The following is an 18,532-nucleotide window of genomic DNA, read 5'->3' as shown; positions in this document are numbered from 1 at the left end:
TACTATAACTAATTTTTGTCTTTTCTGTTAATATTATCAATTAACTCTACTCGCCCCAGCATATGTACATAAATGTTACAAAAGATATTTACATTTAGTACCAATTGTTGTACATACATATCATTAAATTAAACCCCTCTGTATACCAAAGAATTTTACATTACATGATTCTGAACTAAGATTTAAAAATATGGAATCAATATTACGTTTATAGTGTAATATACAAATATTGAAAAAGCAACTACTGAACACTTGGCAGCTAAACAGAGCTGCATTCCAAGCCAATGGTTGCTTCCTAAGAGACAAGCTATAGAGAAACGTAGGTGTCATTTAAAGCGTCAAACAGCTTATAAAGACTAATTTAAAGAAACCACATTTTATTTCGTTTTAATTTATTTGATGTATAAAACTATTTTTTTTATTTTTACTTAAAACAAATTAGTTTTTCCAGTGTGTTGTAACCTAAAAAGAATAATATCTGCGAAACTTTACCCTCTTGAGAAATAAAGAAATATCTTCTGAAGTTAATAATTCACGGAGTCCTATAATATTAGTCACTAGTATTTCAGCCTTTCCTTTTAAAGCACATTTCATTCTTACATGAGGACCGTTATAGTAAGATAATAACCCATGTACATGTATGTTAATTTTATTTTCTCAGTAATTAAAATAAGGTATTTAATCGAGTCTTATTTAATTTCCACCGAATAAACCCTAAAAGGATAATAAATCAGTAGAAGCGGTATCACAGCGGTAGTATTAAACGATGCAATGAATATTGATTTTCGGTCCAATTGAGTTCGCCGAATATAAATTTATGTGAGCAATCACATTTACGGAATCAGTACATACGATTTCCAGTTATCGCAACAGTTGAGGGCGATAAAAATAGAAATTATAAATTTATCACACTGAGCAATTTTTTTAGTATTGAGATAATTAGTACTGAGATGATTTATGGATTTTTTGGTAAATATTAAAAGAAATTACACCTCATTTTCCAAAGGCTAAAAAGATAGTTTGAATTGAATTAAAGCTTTTCTAACATTTATAGCTTTTCTATGTAAAGGATTAAGGATTTTAACTACATAAAATTGAAAATATTTAAGCAGTTCCATGAGCCCGATAAAAAAATCTATTTATATATTTATACAGCCAAGTCAGTAATGATTTTAAAATTCTTAGCAATATTCATTTAAACCTGCCAAGTAAAGTCATGTCTAATTACGGAATAAGGCGATGTACACATCAGATAGCTATTAACATGCTTCATGGTGTAAACAATATAATTTTACTATAAAAGCTGCTGTAACATTTTTATCCCACCCATATAAGAATCGTGTTAACCTCTTTAACATGGCTGCGGTTGGGTAATTGCTTTTAAAACAAGCAAGTAACGATAACCGGTCCCAATTTAAACCAACTACGAACTAAACATAAGGAAAGGCAGATAGCAACACGAATGTAACGAAGTATTGCGCTTTTGTGCGCCCACTTAGATAAATTCAGGATTGAAAGCTTTTATACACAGACCCTCTAGTTTTGTACCTCTTCTATAATTACCAATTTTTTTTACATATCAATGTGTTTTACGTTGATGTGTTGACAATTTTCAGAACCTTTATCATATAGGAGTATTAAATGTGTCTTAAACGTATTTTTTCTTACCCCATTTATTAGATATACTAAGTTCCTACTAAGTTTTTAATAATAATTTAAATACTACGCTATTTTTTATTTGTCAGTAAGAATATATGCGTTATTTAAAATTGAATATTTATATTAATCAAGACAAACAAAGTCCTGATTTGGCCTTAGCATGACGTTCTAAATCTCATATCAAGACGTTTCTCGCCATTCAATTGCTATCTACTCTTACTTGTTAGTCGGATTCTCGTCAGTGACGTAGTGTTGACTGTCAAAGGCGTAAATATAAGGTAAGATTACAATTTCATATTAAATTAATTCGACCCAAAGTTTACGTTTTCACACAAAAGCATACTCCTTCTCAACGTAAATTTGACGACCCAGATTTAGTTATTATAGTTTGATTACATTTTATTATTATTTACAATCTACGATAATTTATATACTATTTAACATCTTCTTGAATAGTATATTATCGATTTTACTTTATATTTTCTACCCACAGCACGAATAGGAGTATTTATTTGTTGTTCATAAGGCGTGTGACACCCACAACTTACTGAGAGTTTTGTTGATATGAAGTACTTATGTCTCTGTATTTATTTTATTCTATTACATATACCATTAACACCTACATCACATATTGTAACTTTCGCAAATAGCCATACTAAGAGTAGAGCGTTTGTTGTATCAAGATGGAATTTGAATAATAATATGCACTACCTGCCAATAAAATGTAAGTGACTTGTAACTGGAAAAAATAACTGCAAGAAATGTTTTTATTTATGTAAATAATTTATTTTCACTAAACAAATATAACTTGATACAAATAAATCGTATACTTATGCCGATAGCATAGAAAGCTCTGGTTCATGTTGAGAAATACAATCAGACGATGTAAGTTTCACAAAGTAATTCATTAGCAACTTGTAGCAGACCTAATTAGCATCAAACAACGCTATAGGGCGCGTGGGTGATGTAAGAAAGGGTGTGTTCTTTGATTTCCTAGTACTTCTGAGATTTTATTCAATGTTCGAAACATAATCATCCATCGACTATAAACTATTGTGAATAAGAAAGGAATAGAATAAGAGTTTCTATCTTTGTGAAAATAGGCTTCGATGCTACATGACACAAATTTTTATGAGGTGAAAAATTTATAAGACATTGTTAAAGGCAAGAAAAATAATAAAAATTATGATAATAATTTAAAAAAAACAGAAGCAATAAATACGAATATTTATATAACGGACGTAATTTATGGTAATGTAATAAATATAGGTTAAAAGAAAATAAGAAAAAGGTAACAAATTAATCTTAACAATAATAATTTATCTGCTTAAAATTAATGTTCCTGAAACATGGTATATTTTTTGTCATAATTTTTATTTGACAATTAACAAAACAGTATTATTGAAATTTAATTGCCAATTAAACGTCTTAAGTAATATGATCACAAATAAACAAACAATAGTAATTATAAGTCATATTTGGCACTCCCTAGTCTGAAAGAGCAATGAAAACAAAGCACTCGTTGTTATTGTTGAAGCAATTCAAAGAGATAATATGTAGAATTTTTGTTTGATGACAACGTCTTCGGAGTAGTTATGGAAACGATTTTCCTTTCACGTATCATACTTTCTTTTAAATCTTGTTAAAATTTATTTAAGTATTTTTTTACATCCTCTACATAAATATCATCTCAATTAAATATTCAAGCTCCTCTTTTTCATTCGATGGAAGAAACATAGATGAGAGAAAATTAATAATTAAACTTAGTACAACAGAAGATTTAGATAATATAATGCTCTAACAGTATTATACTGATCTATAAAACATAACGCTTTACTACAATTATTTGAAAATATTATTTAATCAGAAGGTTTTTGAGAATTCTGAAATCTGATTGAAGGATAGAAATTTTTTCAAGGCTTTTTGCGAATATAATAATAATTAATGAATATCACATCGATAAGGCAAAGTGACTCAGAAGCTGAGTGTCTGTTAAAATAATTACTTCGAATACGTTTCCTCGAAATTTAAAAGGCAATGCGTTCCTTGATTCGTTAATTTTAATTTATTTTGCTGCTTAAAAAAAGATAATTAAAAGACAAGTTTATTCCAAGGCTTTGTGTTTGTTTTGCATACAAGGATATAAAAACTTTTATAACGATTACAGTGTTTTATTTGGATTCCAGTGAAATAATCCAAATCTCTAAGTATTTCTGTAAAATGAATTTTTCTTTGTTCTTAATGCAAAATCTCAAATTGAAAAATGTTTCAATCTTTATTATAGCCTTTAACCTTACAGAGTACTTCGAAAAGTCTGACATAATAAATGAATATACAACATTAAAACTACTATTTTCAAGCGAATGCGTCTGATATATTATGGTTTTTATATTTCATAAAGCAGTTAGGTAGAGTGTTGTTAGTTAGATCTTTTGGAACACACTAGACCACTTTTTTCTATGAGATCCTATAAGACTTTAACAATAGTAAGGTTTATTGAAGAAAATGGGTTAATTTAAGTGGAATTCCTATAAAAGCATTTCACAATCTCACGGCTGAACACACTACAATTCTCGGTCTTACCTCCTGTCGCCAATCGAACGTCTGATTTCAATTTAGATTAGACTTTTAACATGCACAGTAAAAGCTTATCTAACAAGTACACCTGTTCAGTCAAATAATTTATAATATATCCTTTTAGTGAATTGCAGCCCATGTTAAAGGGATATATTTAGTTCTCCTTTTTTTTCTATTATTAAAAAAGAAATCTATGGTAAGTTATTAAATTGTTTAGGGTTTATTTCGTTCATAAAATAAGACGTTGAAAATATGACCATTATTATATCTTATGAATTTATTCACACTGAATTATTTTTATTTGGCAATATAATACATACCTCTGGTAATTATGCTGTTGATTGTGCATCAAAGGTTGCGTGGGTTGAGCAAGGAGAAGTTGTTTTTGTTGTTGCTGTCTTTGCAACATTTGCTTGCCAAACACGCCATACCCGAATCCGTAAATATCGTCTTCTTCCTTGTCTGTGAGACAGCTTGACGGCTGTGCAAGTAAATGATTTCATACATTTAAGGTACAAGGAATGTATATTAGGATTAGTTTCGATTTTTGAGGTTTTTTGATACTCTATCAATTTTGTAATTGTATTTGTTTTGGGAGTTTTTGGATTTTAATAACAATATTAACAGCAATAGTACTAATAATAGCTGTTGACATTTGTAATCGACTATCAACAATTAATTATGTATAGGTTATCATTAATTGAAGAATAAATCTATAAATAGTTTAACGACAAAAACAAGAATAGTTAAAGCAAAATTATACAATCATATGGAAAAATAATTTCATCCATCGTTAACAAATATTCTTACCGAATATTTTCCTGGTACGTAAATAGGTTGAGAGTGGGATGTGGTCAAATTATTCAAGGCCAATGAACCGGGACTAGCTGAAGGTGGTGTTTGAGGTGTCCCGGTGCCGCCGAGGACTCTCATCCGAGGAGACATTTCATCCCATTCATGTCTCCTAAGTTCTTCCAGATGATCTAGTACATCTCCGTAATGTGTTGAAAATAAATCGGCATACCGCGAAGCCAGGCCTTCTAAATAGCCTCGGTCTCCATCCTGTAACAAATATGTATATTAAAACAATGCTGAGTATTTTATTAATATAATCATTTAAATATATTTTTGACTTTATATGTTAAAGATTTTTTTACTACCACAAATACTATTATAATAATGGGAATGTCATGTTAAATAAAACAAATTTATAAACTAAGTGTTTGTGTTTGAAAAAGTTGCATTTTGCTAATTACATTGCCTATTAAAGCCTCAACTCCAACAAAGTACAAAAAAAAACGTAATTATCTGGCGCCTGGAGACCTATTTGCTTGGAGGTCGCTTCCTTCCACGCAATTTCCGCCGAATCCCGAAAAAGAAAAAACAGGAGAGTGATACTGGACAATTAAATACTGCGGATCTAAAATTTAGATGGAATTTGAAATTACCCATGCTAACAGGGTTTCTTTAATGGGGTAATTAATTTTGTGTTTCCTAAAAAATAATTGCCAATAAATAAGAATATAAGTAGCACGCCATAATAAAGGCACTTTTTATGTACTTAGCAAAAGTTGAGCTATTAATCAAACTGTGAAAATGCCTTATTTAAAGTTAAAACAGCACAAGAATGACATCTGAGTTAGATTTTAAGAAAATATTAGTAGTCGGAGAAAACGGGACCAAATATGATTATTACAGAATATTTATCCATGAATAAACGGTATGCGTAAGAACACATAGATAAGCTTGCCTAGTTCTAAGACTCTACAAATTAATTTAGATACAAAACTATAGCAGAATAAGCGATAGGACAGATTAATAAAACACTACAATGAATTTGCCTTATGTTAGAACTACTGTCCAAACAGGATGCCATCCATCAAGCCAAAAAGAATCATTAGCTAGCCACTGGAGAAGCGTACTTAGAATTCAACCAGTCTCGCGTCGAGTCAAAGATGGCCGGGAGTTTATTTCCATTTTTAAATGAGAGCGCCTGAGAGCTTTGTCGGCTCCGAGTTTGTGCTTCGCGTTTTAAGTGGATTAAATCGCTCTACGCTCGTAAAACCGACAAGTGGTTCAGCTAAGAATTTAAGTAACCGTTCGACTTTTGCATGAGAAAGTGCTCGCGGGGCCTCGCTTCGCACTTACTCTGTGCAATTTGATTTGTTTATTTTTTTCTGTGGAAACCGTGGCCGATTCACATCTAAGCGGACTACCGTTGCTTTGTGAATACTCAATGAAAGAAATTCATTAAAGCTATCTCCCCAATGAAGCTCTTTTAGGATTAACGGCCTGTCTGAACTTAAAGCAGATTATATTATTTTCGTTTAATTGTACTTATAACAATTCTATTTTACTTCATTTCTCTTTGCGGAAATGATCCCACGAGGACAATATTTACTCTTAAAAAAAATTATATACAGTTTTCGAGATATATGTACATATTTAAGTATGCGTTTTTCTTATGCATGTTTTTAGACATTATAAGTACTTGTATCCAAGTATAACATAAAACGATTTTGTAGCCTGTTCAAAAAATCTGAATTTGAAAAAGTATATTATCTATCAAAAAAACGTAATGTATTTTTTGGTAGAAATGTATTTGTGGCTAGTACACATGAATGAAACAAAGATAGATTTAGCGAAATAAGGATGCAGGTGATACCGCACATAAATCCTCTTAGGACGTCGCCTCTGCCCGGCACGCGGAACATTGTCTTATTGTGCTACCGTTGCTTGTTTTGTTCGTCGACTGCGTTATTTCGGATTTGCGATCTCTTTATAGTAGCAATTCAACCGCTTCTTCGATTTAATCATTCTATCTTATTGCATTCAGTTGGTAATACAGAGAGTTCCTTAACCATACCACATTTTTATTGATTTTTTAACTGTCGGCATATTTAATTAAAAATTAAAATACCTATAAACTCAATAATGACGGTTATCAACTATAGTTGTTATGATTGTGGTAAGTCATATTCTATTAAATCCATAATATAAATAATGTATAGGTACTACAAAATTCTATGAACTCTAACGGCATGTAAAAGCTCTTACTGTTGTTTTAACTTAACGCTTCGATATTTTTGGTCAGGACCAACTGTTCGTTTTCTCAATTAAGTGATTCAATATTCTCTATTGTATTCTTGGCTTTCATGTTTTGTTCATTCCTGACGGCGTGCAGATCTATTTTAGTGTCGTGATCTTTTAATAGTGTTCGCAAATTCGATTCAACGGCTAAATAAACTCGCTTTGGTAGATAGACTTTTAGTACAGCGGCTGATTAGTATGTAATATAAATTAATCTTACTTGGCTTACCAACGCTCATTATTTACCGATGCCCACTACATAATGCTCATTACCTACCAATCGTACAGCAAAAATATTCAATTTATCAAGCTATTCGTGTTCTGAATGTATGTCTACACTTCATTCGATCTATATGTATTCCTTTGTATGATAAAAAACAATAATGTTTTATAATATTGGTAAATAATTTTGGAACCCACAAATTGTATACTAAGTAATTAATTACTTGATGTGTTGGAGCAATACCAAGAAATACTAAGTTTTTTGAAATGATAAACAATTATCCTAAGCCTTTGGTTTTCTGGTAGGGAATAAAAATCATTTTCAAAATCATGTTTTTTTTTAGTTTTCTTCTTGTAGAAACAAATAAAAGTGTATACTTTTATACACGCAAATAAACCTTGTCTTATTTACAAGTTTTTATTTATTGTTCATATATAATTTAAACAACTTTCGTAAATGAAGTTTCGTTATGACTCATACGTATAAGAATGCAACGTCGTTATCACCTTTCGGAGTTAACGGTTATTTTATTGATTTTTTTTAATGAGTTTTTTAAATTTTTATTACATGAATTATAGGGAAAAATAAATAAAACGAATACTAATTTAAAAACTCGATATGATTTCCTTACTTTCATATTAAACATATCGTAACGATTTTGTGAACGTTTATATTCACACTGTCGAAAAATGTTAAAAACATTCGGCGGAAGAAAAAGTTCCAAATATAAACAAAAAATATATGTACATTTTTCTGAATAAGCTCAGAAAATGATACATTAAAAAGATGTATGCTATGAAATAAAATGTTGTTCTTTTATGTAGTACTTAGTTAATTCGATTTATATTGTTTGTCATACATATTACTCCTTAAAAAAATATGTTTTCATTGAATTAATAGATTTTTTTAAATAGAAGAAACTGTAGATATGTAAATTGTTAGAACATTTAGTTAACTAGTAAACTCATTTAGCAACAGTAACATAGTACAGCCAACTATAAAGGGATTAAAATGCATGCTAAAAGTTTAAATTTATGTAGCGGACGCGGTCTTCAATTTAACTTGTTGCAAACTAGAAAACGGAGTAAATACTTGATTAAAAGACAGTTTTGTTTAAATAACGACTTATATATTTGTCGCTTACATTATTATTTACAATTTTTAATTTCAATACTTTATCATACGTAAAAATATGTTCTTGTTACTAACAAATATCTACATTTACCAATTCAAATCTATTATAAGTTACACTAATGAGGTTAAATAAACTAAATAATAATGTAGAAAACCTCTATTTAAGAGCTTATCTATCCTGGTCTATTTAAATTCAAATTTTATGTGGATGGCGTAAGTTTTGTGGTTCTATTTTTCGTAACTTTTTGTCTTGGTCTTTCCAAATGGTCTCGTTTCTATGCTATAAGCGTGTGTTTTTGTTATAAACGTACCATTTAAATTCAATTGCTACACCCCGCCTTTCGATCTTCTGATGGTCAATTTATTGTTAGCTTTTGCCATAAACTTAGTTGTCTAATGTAATATATTTAATAGTGAACCATTTTTCATATCAATAGAATGAATTCATTTTTATTATTCTTTTATAAATTTATTTTCTCAAATAAAGAAATAAGAGCGTATTTCAAAATAACTAACTGAGAGGTTATAATAAGATATATGAAAACGAATATATGCTTTATGACTTGAATATAACATTCTCATTTATCCACTTTACTCTTCAAAAGAACAAATATTCCTCTTTAATGTACGTGTGTGGGAATGTTTATGAAGTTTTCTGTTTTATATTCTTAGCCGAATGTAAAGAAATAACAAAATATTTGACAAGTATTCTGTGAAGTAAACGTAATAAAATGAAATACTAATATCAACCATGAACTAAAGTATCACAGTAAATATTGTCGCCTGAGATCTTTTTCAAATAATATTAAACAAAATCTCATTGTAAAGTTCTCTTGGCAAGGAAAATCTATAGGAAATGTATCGAAGGAAATTGAGTTCTGAAATTCTAGATGATTCACGGACTACCTATTCTCACGATAATAAAATTATACTTCGCATACCTACTACATTTGATGATAATAGGATAAGGTACGAGTGTTAGTCGATATGCACAAACATTGCGATCGACGTAACTTTGCAGCCATTTAACATACGTACTTGCTTAAATATTTTTTTTTGAATACTTATAAATAGTTGTTGTAGAGATTTTTTTTGAACTTATAATATAATTTAGGCCAGGATATTAATGAACATTATTACAAAACGATACTCTTCATGAAAAAACTACAAAACCGTTCTCTGTAAATAATATAAAACTGACTCATTTGTGATTGTAATATAAAAGGTCAAATCACTCTGAAGGCTCAACAAACTATGAGTTTTTATTCGAGCTATGGTCGGTCGACTGCTACGATCCACAACCCATCAAGGGTCGGGCATTAAATTTATAAACACGTAAGATCCATAATTCCCAGCACAAGTATTTGGTGGTTTCTATCCATATTTTTTTACCTAGAGTAAAATTAACTTATGTATAAAATACTTTCCTCTAGGTGAAGTAAGGGATCTTAAAGTAATTTAAAGTTCTGAAAGCAATTCGGAAAATCATTCGTGAAACTTAAACTTGAAAGAAAAGAAAATATTTGAAATGTCTTTAAAGGCAAAGTAGAACGTGAGTCGTAAAAGTATTTAATCTATTTTAATTTTATATATGAAATCATCATTGAAAATAATTAGTTTATAATTGTATCTTACTAAATATAAAATACGAGAATCTGAAAAATATTAAATATTTACTGTTTTTTTCACGTCAAAACAATAATGCTTTATAGGTAAAAGTTCTATTTCTACGTATTTTTTTAAATCGAGCACCTGTCGAGTATAATTGAGCAAACGAATGGATTGACAATGACGAATTGTTCCCTAGAAGTTTCTCGATTTACTAGAAACCATATTGAATTTGAATAGCAAAGTGTAGTAAACTATGATTAGTACACTAAGCACTAAGTAGAAGTGTTTTTTATATAATAGTGAACGAAATTATTTATACCAATGATTATTATATGCTTAATATATTAGTAATAAAAATTAGTCATGAGAAAGTCGTAAAACTTACAAATTAGAAACCATAAATTTCTTAACACTTATATAAGTGTCAAGACCGCCTAATTTGTACAGGACGAATGAATTGTAGCTGTGTGTACGGCGCGCAATAATTCATTTTAAAATCCAAATAAAACTTCGTCTTTCTAAATTTAAAATCTCCAATCTGTCAACGGTACAGCGCGTGTTGTGACGACGAATGGTCGCAAACGTTACCGACATCTGTTGTCTATTTCGAGATTTGTCACTGTTAAGACGATTGTCTACACAGGAAATTGCAGGGAACCCTTTTTTATAAATATTTTTGAATATTTTATACATATGGAATTTAATAATGGTACACCCATTTTATTCTAAAGCCGCGTGTCGTTAAAACCCATCTGGGTTTATAAACGCAAATCGTAATACGTAGATATTTCATGTATCAGCTCACGGTACTTTTATTCTCTTTCGAGTTTGAATCTTGATTCGAAAAACGAAACCCTTATACAATCACCTAATTTGTTTACCGTTTACTTTAACTCAAGAATACATTAAGCTGAAACTGATAACAAATACTCAAGTTTTCATCCCCCAAAGGAGGTAAAAAACCACACTTCTGAATAAAAAATCTTACTAGAAGACTATTCGAAACATGTAGCATATTTTCTATTGTCCTTAAAATCATGATATTTGACAAAACACAGAGTATCATTTAGTAAAAATACATTTAAAAACAATGTAAAAAAATGAATTAGGGTTAAATTAAAAATCTGCACGTATAATTGTTTACCAAACGATTTAATAAGCCACGGCTAAACTATTTCTTGGTAAAAAAAAAACCGAAATAGAAGTCAATTTAGCAATTTTCATAATTTTATTTTTTGATTTGATCAAATTTATAGTTCTCATCTATTATTTTTTCCTTAATATCTTATAAAAAAAAAGTCACAGATATTTTTATACGGTTTAATAGTAGATAAACCAAGCATTCATTTGGAAGGTGTAACTAACAACATTATGTTTGCCTAACACGAACTTGAACGGCATAGTTAATTAGTTAGTTAATCAAAGCACTTCATTAAATAATTTCTACCAGCTACACCCTATTTGAAATCTTGATGTAAAGCGAAAAGTCATTATGAAATAGAATTACATTGTATGACAGTGAAATTTCCAGTTACAGAAAGTAACAAATGCTCTGAAATGAGAAAGCAATCAAAGGAAGCTAAGAAACAATACAATCTTTTCACAAAGCTTAAAAACAATGCAACAATTAACGTTTTAAAGAAAATGTTAAAATGTCGGATGTTAGTCAGAAATGTCGTATAAGTTCTTCTCATCGAAAAAGCGTAATAATACGAGCACGATTTTCTGAATTCAATTGCCACAAAAAAAAAGAATACTACTTCCCCTGATCCTCCCTTATCGTCGCGCTTTGTCCTCCACCATTAAGCTAATTTGAATGCTGCATAGAATCAAAAAGCTGTTGTTCGATTCCTTTACTTTATTTTGGTGGTTACCGCTCGATTGTGAACGAGATGTTTCATGAATTGCATTTATTCGACGCACAAGACTGGCGCATTGGCGGCAAAATATCAAAAAAAAATTCGGAACTTTGTTGTTCCTTATTTATTAATCACTGTAGAAAATATTAAGTACACCGAAATATATAAACATAATATTATTAAAGATGTTTTTCTGAGGATTTCTTATTTGGAATCTACTCAAATTTTATTTTAAAAGACAAAAGCAGGGACAGATTAAAAATGCGATAATGTTTGTTTGAGACTGCCTTAAATAATCACTCCAAGAAGATGAAATCAGATAAGCGGCGATTGCAACTGTCATCGCATTAAGTAATAGCATCTTTCAAAGCGAATTTAAATCTTAATGGTACGAAACTTAGGTTTAAAATAAATAAAGAGGACGTTCCGAATGTCACGAATATTCAAGAAAGATGTCGTGGGCGCAGTCTCTGACAAACGACTTCTTCTGTCACAGCAGTGATAAATAACTGATTATGTTACACGCCATTTTGCCTTCATTATTAATTGAAAACGGTTATCTATATGCAATTAGATCCCTGACAGATTTTAATTGCTACTCATAAAATAAATAACGTCTTTTCATTCTCCATAAATTATTTATAGTTGATATAATTGCACAAACAAATGAAACGTAATCCATAGCTTTCCACTTGCACCCCGCAGGCATTTATTTTATTTTACTTCTTTAATATTTTTTGCTTTTTTTTTATTATTTGAACTGCGCAAAGTGCCTTTCTTTTTTATAGTTTACTTTTCGACCGGTTTCATGGTAATAAATTCCGTGGACTTTAAACGATCGAGCTTGAGGAAGCTACTTCGTTTATATTAGTAGCGATCATTTGTTCCTGTTGAGAATTGAATGCACATTCTTAATGCTTAATGAGAAAAAATTCTTGAAGCATATTTATACATTCCATTAATCTTTTTTTCTGAACTACTTCGGTACGATTTGTAACAGAATCTTTAAATAGAAACAAAAATCACGAAGTCAACGATCACTAACGAAAATAGCCTACGGTATTTTAGTATCACCGACTATGGCAGTTAATTGCTGAATTTTTTTCGTGCCCGACTGCCACGGATTCCGTAATTTGTCTTCCCAGAAATGAGTCGCGTCGTCGAATGCAAGCGACATGTAGATACGGATCGTTTTTTCTGTAGACACCCCTCGAATTTCGACTGGCGTAAATAATGTTTAGTAGAATACCCAAGGGAAACGTTAGACGAGTAATTACTGTTTTAACTGCTGAGACAGAAACGTCAAACGTTATTTTCGGGTTGAAATTTCAAATTTTCTTAGTTTCTTTTCTAACCGAACTGATTTTGAGATTCAATTCATTAAAAAAACATTGCTTTTGCTATGAAAAGATTGATTGAATTCTGCTTGGGAACAGACTGCGGTAACATTTCAGGCGACATAATGCAATCAATACTTTGACGTACACAATGCGGTTACACTTTACGACCACTGAGAAGATTTACGTCCGTCGCTTGTACTATTTACGCGTACCGCTTGCAATATTTACGATTAGCCTCACGCATATTACGCCTTATTACGACGACCATGGACCTTCGTATCGAAGGAATCATTGAACTCAAACCTATAAATCTTTAATCAGTGTGGGTTTTTAAACAATCCAAACCAAGGTGTGGTATTACTAGCTTATAGTAATGGTATAAAACAATATAGGTAAGCTCCGCCTATTAAGTGGTTTAATGACGCGAGAGTTAGATCTTGGAGTAAGCTTTATGATGAGACGTAACGACCGGTGATGTGTCATTTGAAATTCAATTACATTGTATTTTAATGTACATAATAATTTAACTTCGTAGTCTGTCAAATTGCGGATGTAGTTTGAAGAGTTCTTAAAAGATACACGATTAAAATATTCATGACTTTCCTCTTTGAAGTTTCTTTATGAGTTATGAGATTTGGGTAACTACTTAAACTTATGCATTATATTTCAAGTGGCAGTAGTTTAAATACTTAATGCTTTTTATCTTAAAATACATTAAGGTAACTATTCGTGATAAACCTATTTTGATTTGCTTTTAAAACTTTTAAGTCTTTTTCTCTTCTTGGGATACACTTAATTTTATTTGTGGGAAATATCAAACAATAGTATTGCGATAAAGTAATTATAGAAATACAATTGAACAAAGATATGTTGGGTCCATAGACAATAGTTAGGTGTGAAACTATTAATTATTAAATACGGTATAGGAGGTAATGACTAGCGGTCAGCTAAAATTGTTTTATGAGAAATTATTGGTGCCTGCTCAGTGTGTCGTATAGATCTTTATTATCGTAAGTATGAAAGGAACACATTTTAAAAATGAAAAACAAATTATATTATTAGTAAAAAAATAAATTGATACAGTTTGTATATCATTGAAATATTGCAAAATAAGAGTTCTAATTTTGGAAGTAAAATTCTTTATAAAGTAACAAAAAAAATATTTTATTCAATTTATAAAACAGATATTCTAAAAAAACCTCTGAATTAAACAAAACACAGACTAGAATTTAATTTGGTTTCCTAATATGGAAAACATTAAGTTGCAATAGTTAAGAATCCAATTCCACAGCAGTATAATGCAATTCTACTTGTTATTACATGAATTACAATTTAAATTGTTCAATTTAAATGACACAATTCATATTTAACTGAAATTTACGACAGGACACTGGCTATTACAATTTATACTGTTTAAATAATATGGCATAACAGCACTGCTAATTGAAATTAATATGAATAATCTGCTGTAACGATTGAAAACAAATCGTTCTTTTATAAATGTTTGTTTATTGACCACAATAAATTAATATATGATCAAAAACTAAAATGGAACAATAAAATTTAACTGAAACATATTGGATCTTAACCATAATACGAAATGAAAATCGAAAAAAATTCCACACTTCATTTCTACGAACCCATGAAGATTCATAAAATGGGTTAAAAAGCTCTTGAAATTTTCTAATAAAGAATAGATCGTAAAACACTAACTATATTTCATAGAAACGTTATTTCATAAATGATATATAATAGAAAACTGTAAATAAATTATATCCGAGATATCTACAGTAAAATATTCAAATAACACATGAACTAACATTATTTACTATGACAGTTGTATTGCGAAACACGATAAGATTACGTATCTGTGTGCAAACTTCACTTACCATAACGGCTGAGATAACAATCAGTGAGAAATTGTAAGAGAAAATATTGAATAGATTTAACATTAACTAAATTAATGTTCTGGCTAAATTGTTACTTGGTACAATGGCAAAAATAATGGATCAAACCGTTTGATTGGTATCAAATATTTACACTATCTATAACAAAATATTAATTTAATTCAGATTATTATAAATCATAACGATTTCTTAAGTTAAAATTAATATCAGGTAACAGTTTGTTATCGAGATAAAAGTTTATATTTTGATAATATTATTTCAAACAATCCTAATGGATATCTAAAAATAAATCGGGATTATATTATAAACGAATCTCTTAAGATAAACGTATTATGTAAAATCAATATCGCGTTATTAACGTGGGTATTCTTGTAGGTTTATTTTATTAATACGTGATCCAGAACAAGCTAACAATATTCAAGGTGAACGTGTTACCCAGCGAACTTGAGTTTTAACATTACTTATTCATACTATATACAGTATACTTCTAAAGCGCAGATGTATACGTAATGATTTTTTGTTGTTGTTCCTAACATGTTATGGTAAATTACGTGTATATGTTTTTTTTAAATTTCCTTTAATATTATAATGTACCTGTAAAGTTTCATGTTTCAATATCAATACCTAAAACTTAGATAATAAGGAAGTTATTAACAAGTCATGTATGGGCAGTATGTGACCTAATTCAGCTCTTACCAAATTTTCGCAAGAATAACTTGGCAGGCTTCAATGTTCTTACGTCCTTAGATATACCGCCAAACCGAAGTCAGCGTAAGCCATGCCAAATCTCCTTGAGTTGTTTTGCAAGTACAGAATCCAGTCACCAACTTAAGCCTGGATATATGGCAATGGATAAACTTTGTGGTAATAGTTTTATTCAGCCAATTTTCTTGCGAAATCGAAGTTCTAAGTGGTAATTTAGAATCATATCGACACAATAGAATTTAATGTTTGAAATTTAAAGTTTAAGACATTTGTCTTAATGTTTATGTAAGTCAATAAAATAAATCTGAAATATTCTCCATATCTTAAATGGAACTTTAAATGTTATGATATCTAAGACTTTCACGAGTATTCATTCAAATGAAACTAATATTTTTCGGATTACGACGCGTATTTTATTATTTTAAAAACTACATACTCTCGAGATTTCGGTCGCTTTGCAGCATGATCACGGTTTTAAAAATAATAAAATACGCGGAGTAATCCGAAAAATATCAGTTTCATTTCAATTTTAAATGTTACTTGCGTTATGGTTTTCTTTTTAAAAATTTCAATTTGTTAATTCGGTTATTTTTCATCTTCGCAATTCTATTTGTACCTACTTCCATTAAGCAAATATATATCAAATCAAAACCACAAACGATTTGTTTAATCTAGCTTATCCGTACCTAAAATATTTTCTGAATATCGCACGTTGCCAAATTGCTTCGTTCCCTTCTCCGCATCATTTACGACGTACGGTAAACACACAGGAGAATCCAATGAAAGCAATAAAAAGTTCCCTCAATTATTAAAAATAAGCATAGTATCAATTATAATTTTACTGAGAGCAAAGCGGTTATAAAATATCCACTTGTAATCACCGTCACGTAAATGGTGACTGTTTAGGACTTAATTACAACGGACGTACGGACGACTGTCGTTTCCGCTAACAATTCCAACTCCTTCAATAACCTTTCACTTACAAGGGACGGTACTTCCCTTATAAGTCTGTTTGTTGCCAGGTGGTTAATTAAATTTTGAAGGTTTGACGCATAATGAAGAGAATGGATAAAATAAGAACATCAATTTTTTATTTAATTACTTAACGTAATCCAATGTCCAAGTGTTTTATGTTCTGTCGTATTTACTTTTTTTGTTTATTTTTTATTATCATATTGGCACTTATACTACTCTAGGTTTAGTAATCGTTAAGGTACTTTTGAGAATTTAAATGTTACAAGTTATGTTTTTTTTTTCTTTTGTTAGGTGTGACAGGAATGTTACACGCACAGTTTGCTTGCAAGCATATGTGGGATCTGACATTTGAAACACTAACCTTTTGTCATAATAATGGCGTGTATTTTTTTTGGGTGGGGGGTTTTATTATTTTTTTTATTTATATTATAAGTTATTTATTCTTTCTTAGTAATATATTTTAGTTTCGTATTCAACTCCAATAATCGAACTTACAGCGAGACAAGCTTCTATTTTTATGTGTCATAGTTTTGAAATATGTGTTAAAAATATTATCAGCATTTTCTGATGATAGTTTACATATCACTTGAAGTATTTTAAATTGAAAAAAAAAATGTTAAAGTTGTAAGAAAATTAAAAATCACTTCGGAGCTAAAAGTATACTAGACTAAAAAATGCTTCCCTCGGTAATTTTGCATTCTACGACTGACTATTATTAAAGAGCGGTATTCATATTATAAATATGTTAATAAGGTATTTTTTTTTTGTTTGAATTTTAAATATATATTCCAGTCTTTGCGAGATTTATGTATTTGGTCAGCGTTCGTAAAAAAATATGTGCTAAACTTCTCAATTTAATTAATCCAACTGAAAATTGCAACAAATACATACTATTTTAAATGACAAAATATTTTAACGCTTCTAATAATCAGATTAAAAAATTAAACAAGTAATAAAGAGAAAGATGTCTTACACGAAACTCAAGGAACATTTCACAGAAATCAAACAATGTGGTGATTAGCTCATTAAGAACGGGATCCGCACTATCAACAAAAGATGCACCGGAACTTCGTGACAGTAACAAGTGTCGATCTCTGAGGAGGGTCCGACATGAGTTAGCAAATTGCGAACAGTTGTTATAAGCTGATAGTTGAAATTTGATAAGCATGCACTTTATCTGTTCTTAATGGTCAAATACTATGGAATCGTGTAAGACATACTCACTTTAACTATATTCAATGACAATACTATCGCATATATCCGTGATACGAGTCACGCATATCTAGTTAATAATTTAATAAACTAACAACGTAATTTTTTTCTGCAATTAAACTTTCTAAACATAATAAAAATAATTATGGACTAAATCGCATGCATCGGACGAAATAACTTTATAAAATTTCATGAGGCTATAAAATACATGTTAATGAAAAAGAATGACTTGCCAGCAAT

The 18,532-nt window shown here is 29.9% G+C and overlaps 1 protein-coding gene across 5 annotated transcripts in view; it reads right to left on the bottom strand.

The window, feature by feature from the left end:
- LOC116766697 (uncharacterized) overlaps positions 1 to 18,532 on the bottom strand; it is a 67,329-nt gene that overhangs the window by 14,194 nt on the left and 34,603 nt on the right. For all 5 annotated transcript variants that reach the window (XM_061521448.1, XM_061521447.1, XM_032656743.2 and 2 more), the window contains exons 2-3: positions 5,047 to 5,298; positions 4,557 to 4,717 (exon numbers count right to left, since the gene is read on the bottom strand). In XM_061521448.1, the coding sequence (XP_061377432.1) occupies positions 4,557 to 4,717; positions 5,047 to 5,298 (413 nt within the window). The remainder of the gene's footprint in view (positions 1 to 4,556; positions 4,718 to 5,046; positions 5,299 to 18,532) is intronic.

The sequence above is a fragment of the Danaus plexippus genome, chromosome 10, assembly GCF_018135715.1.
Source record: "Danaus plexippus chromosome 10, MEX_DaPlex, whole genome shotgun sequence".
Lineage (NCBI taxonomy): Eukaryota > Metazoa > Arthropoda > Insecta > Lepidoptera > Nymphalidae > Danaus > Danaus plexippus.
Note: the sequence above shows the minus strand (reverse complement) of the source record. Positions and strands in the feature narration are given on the sequence as shown.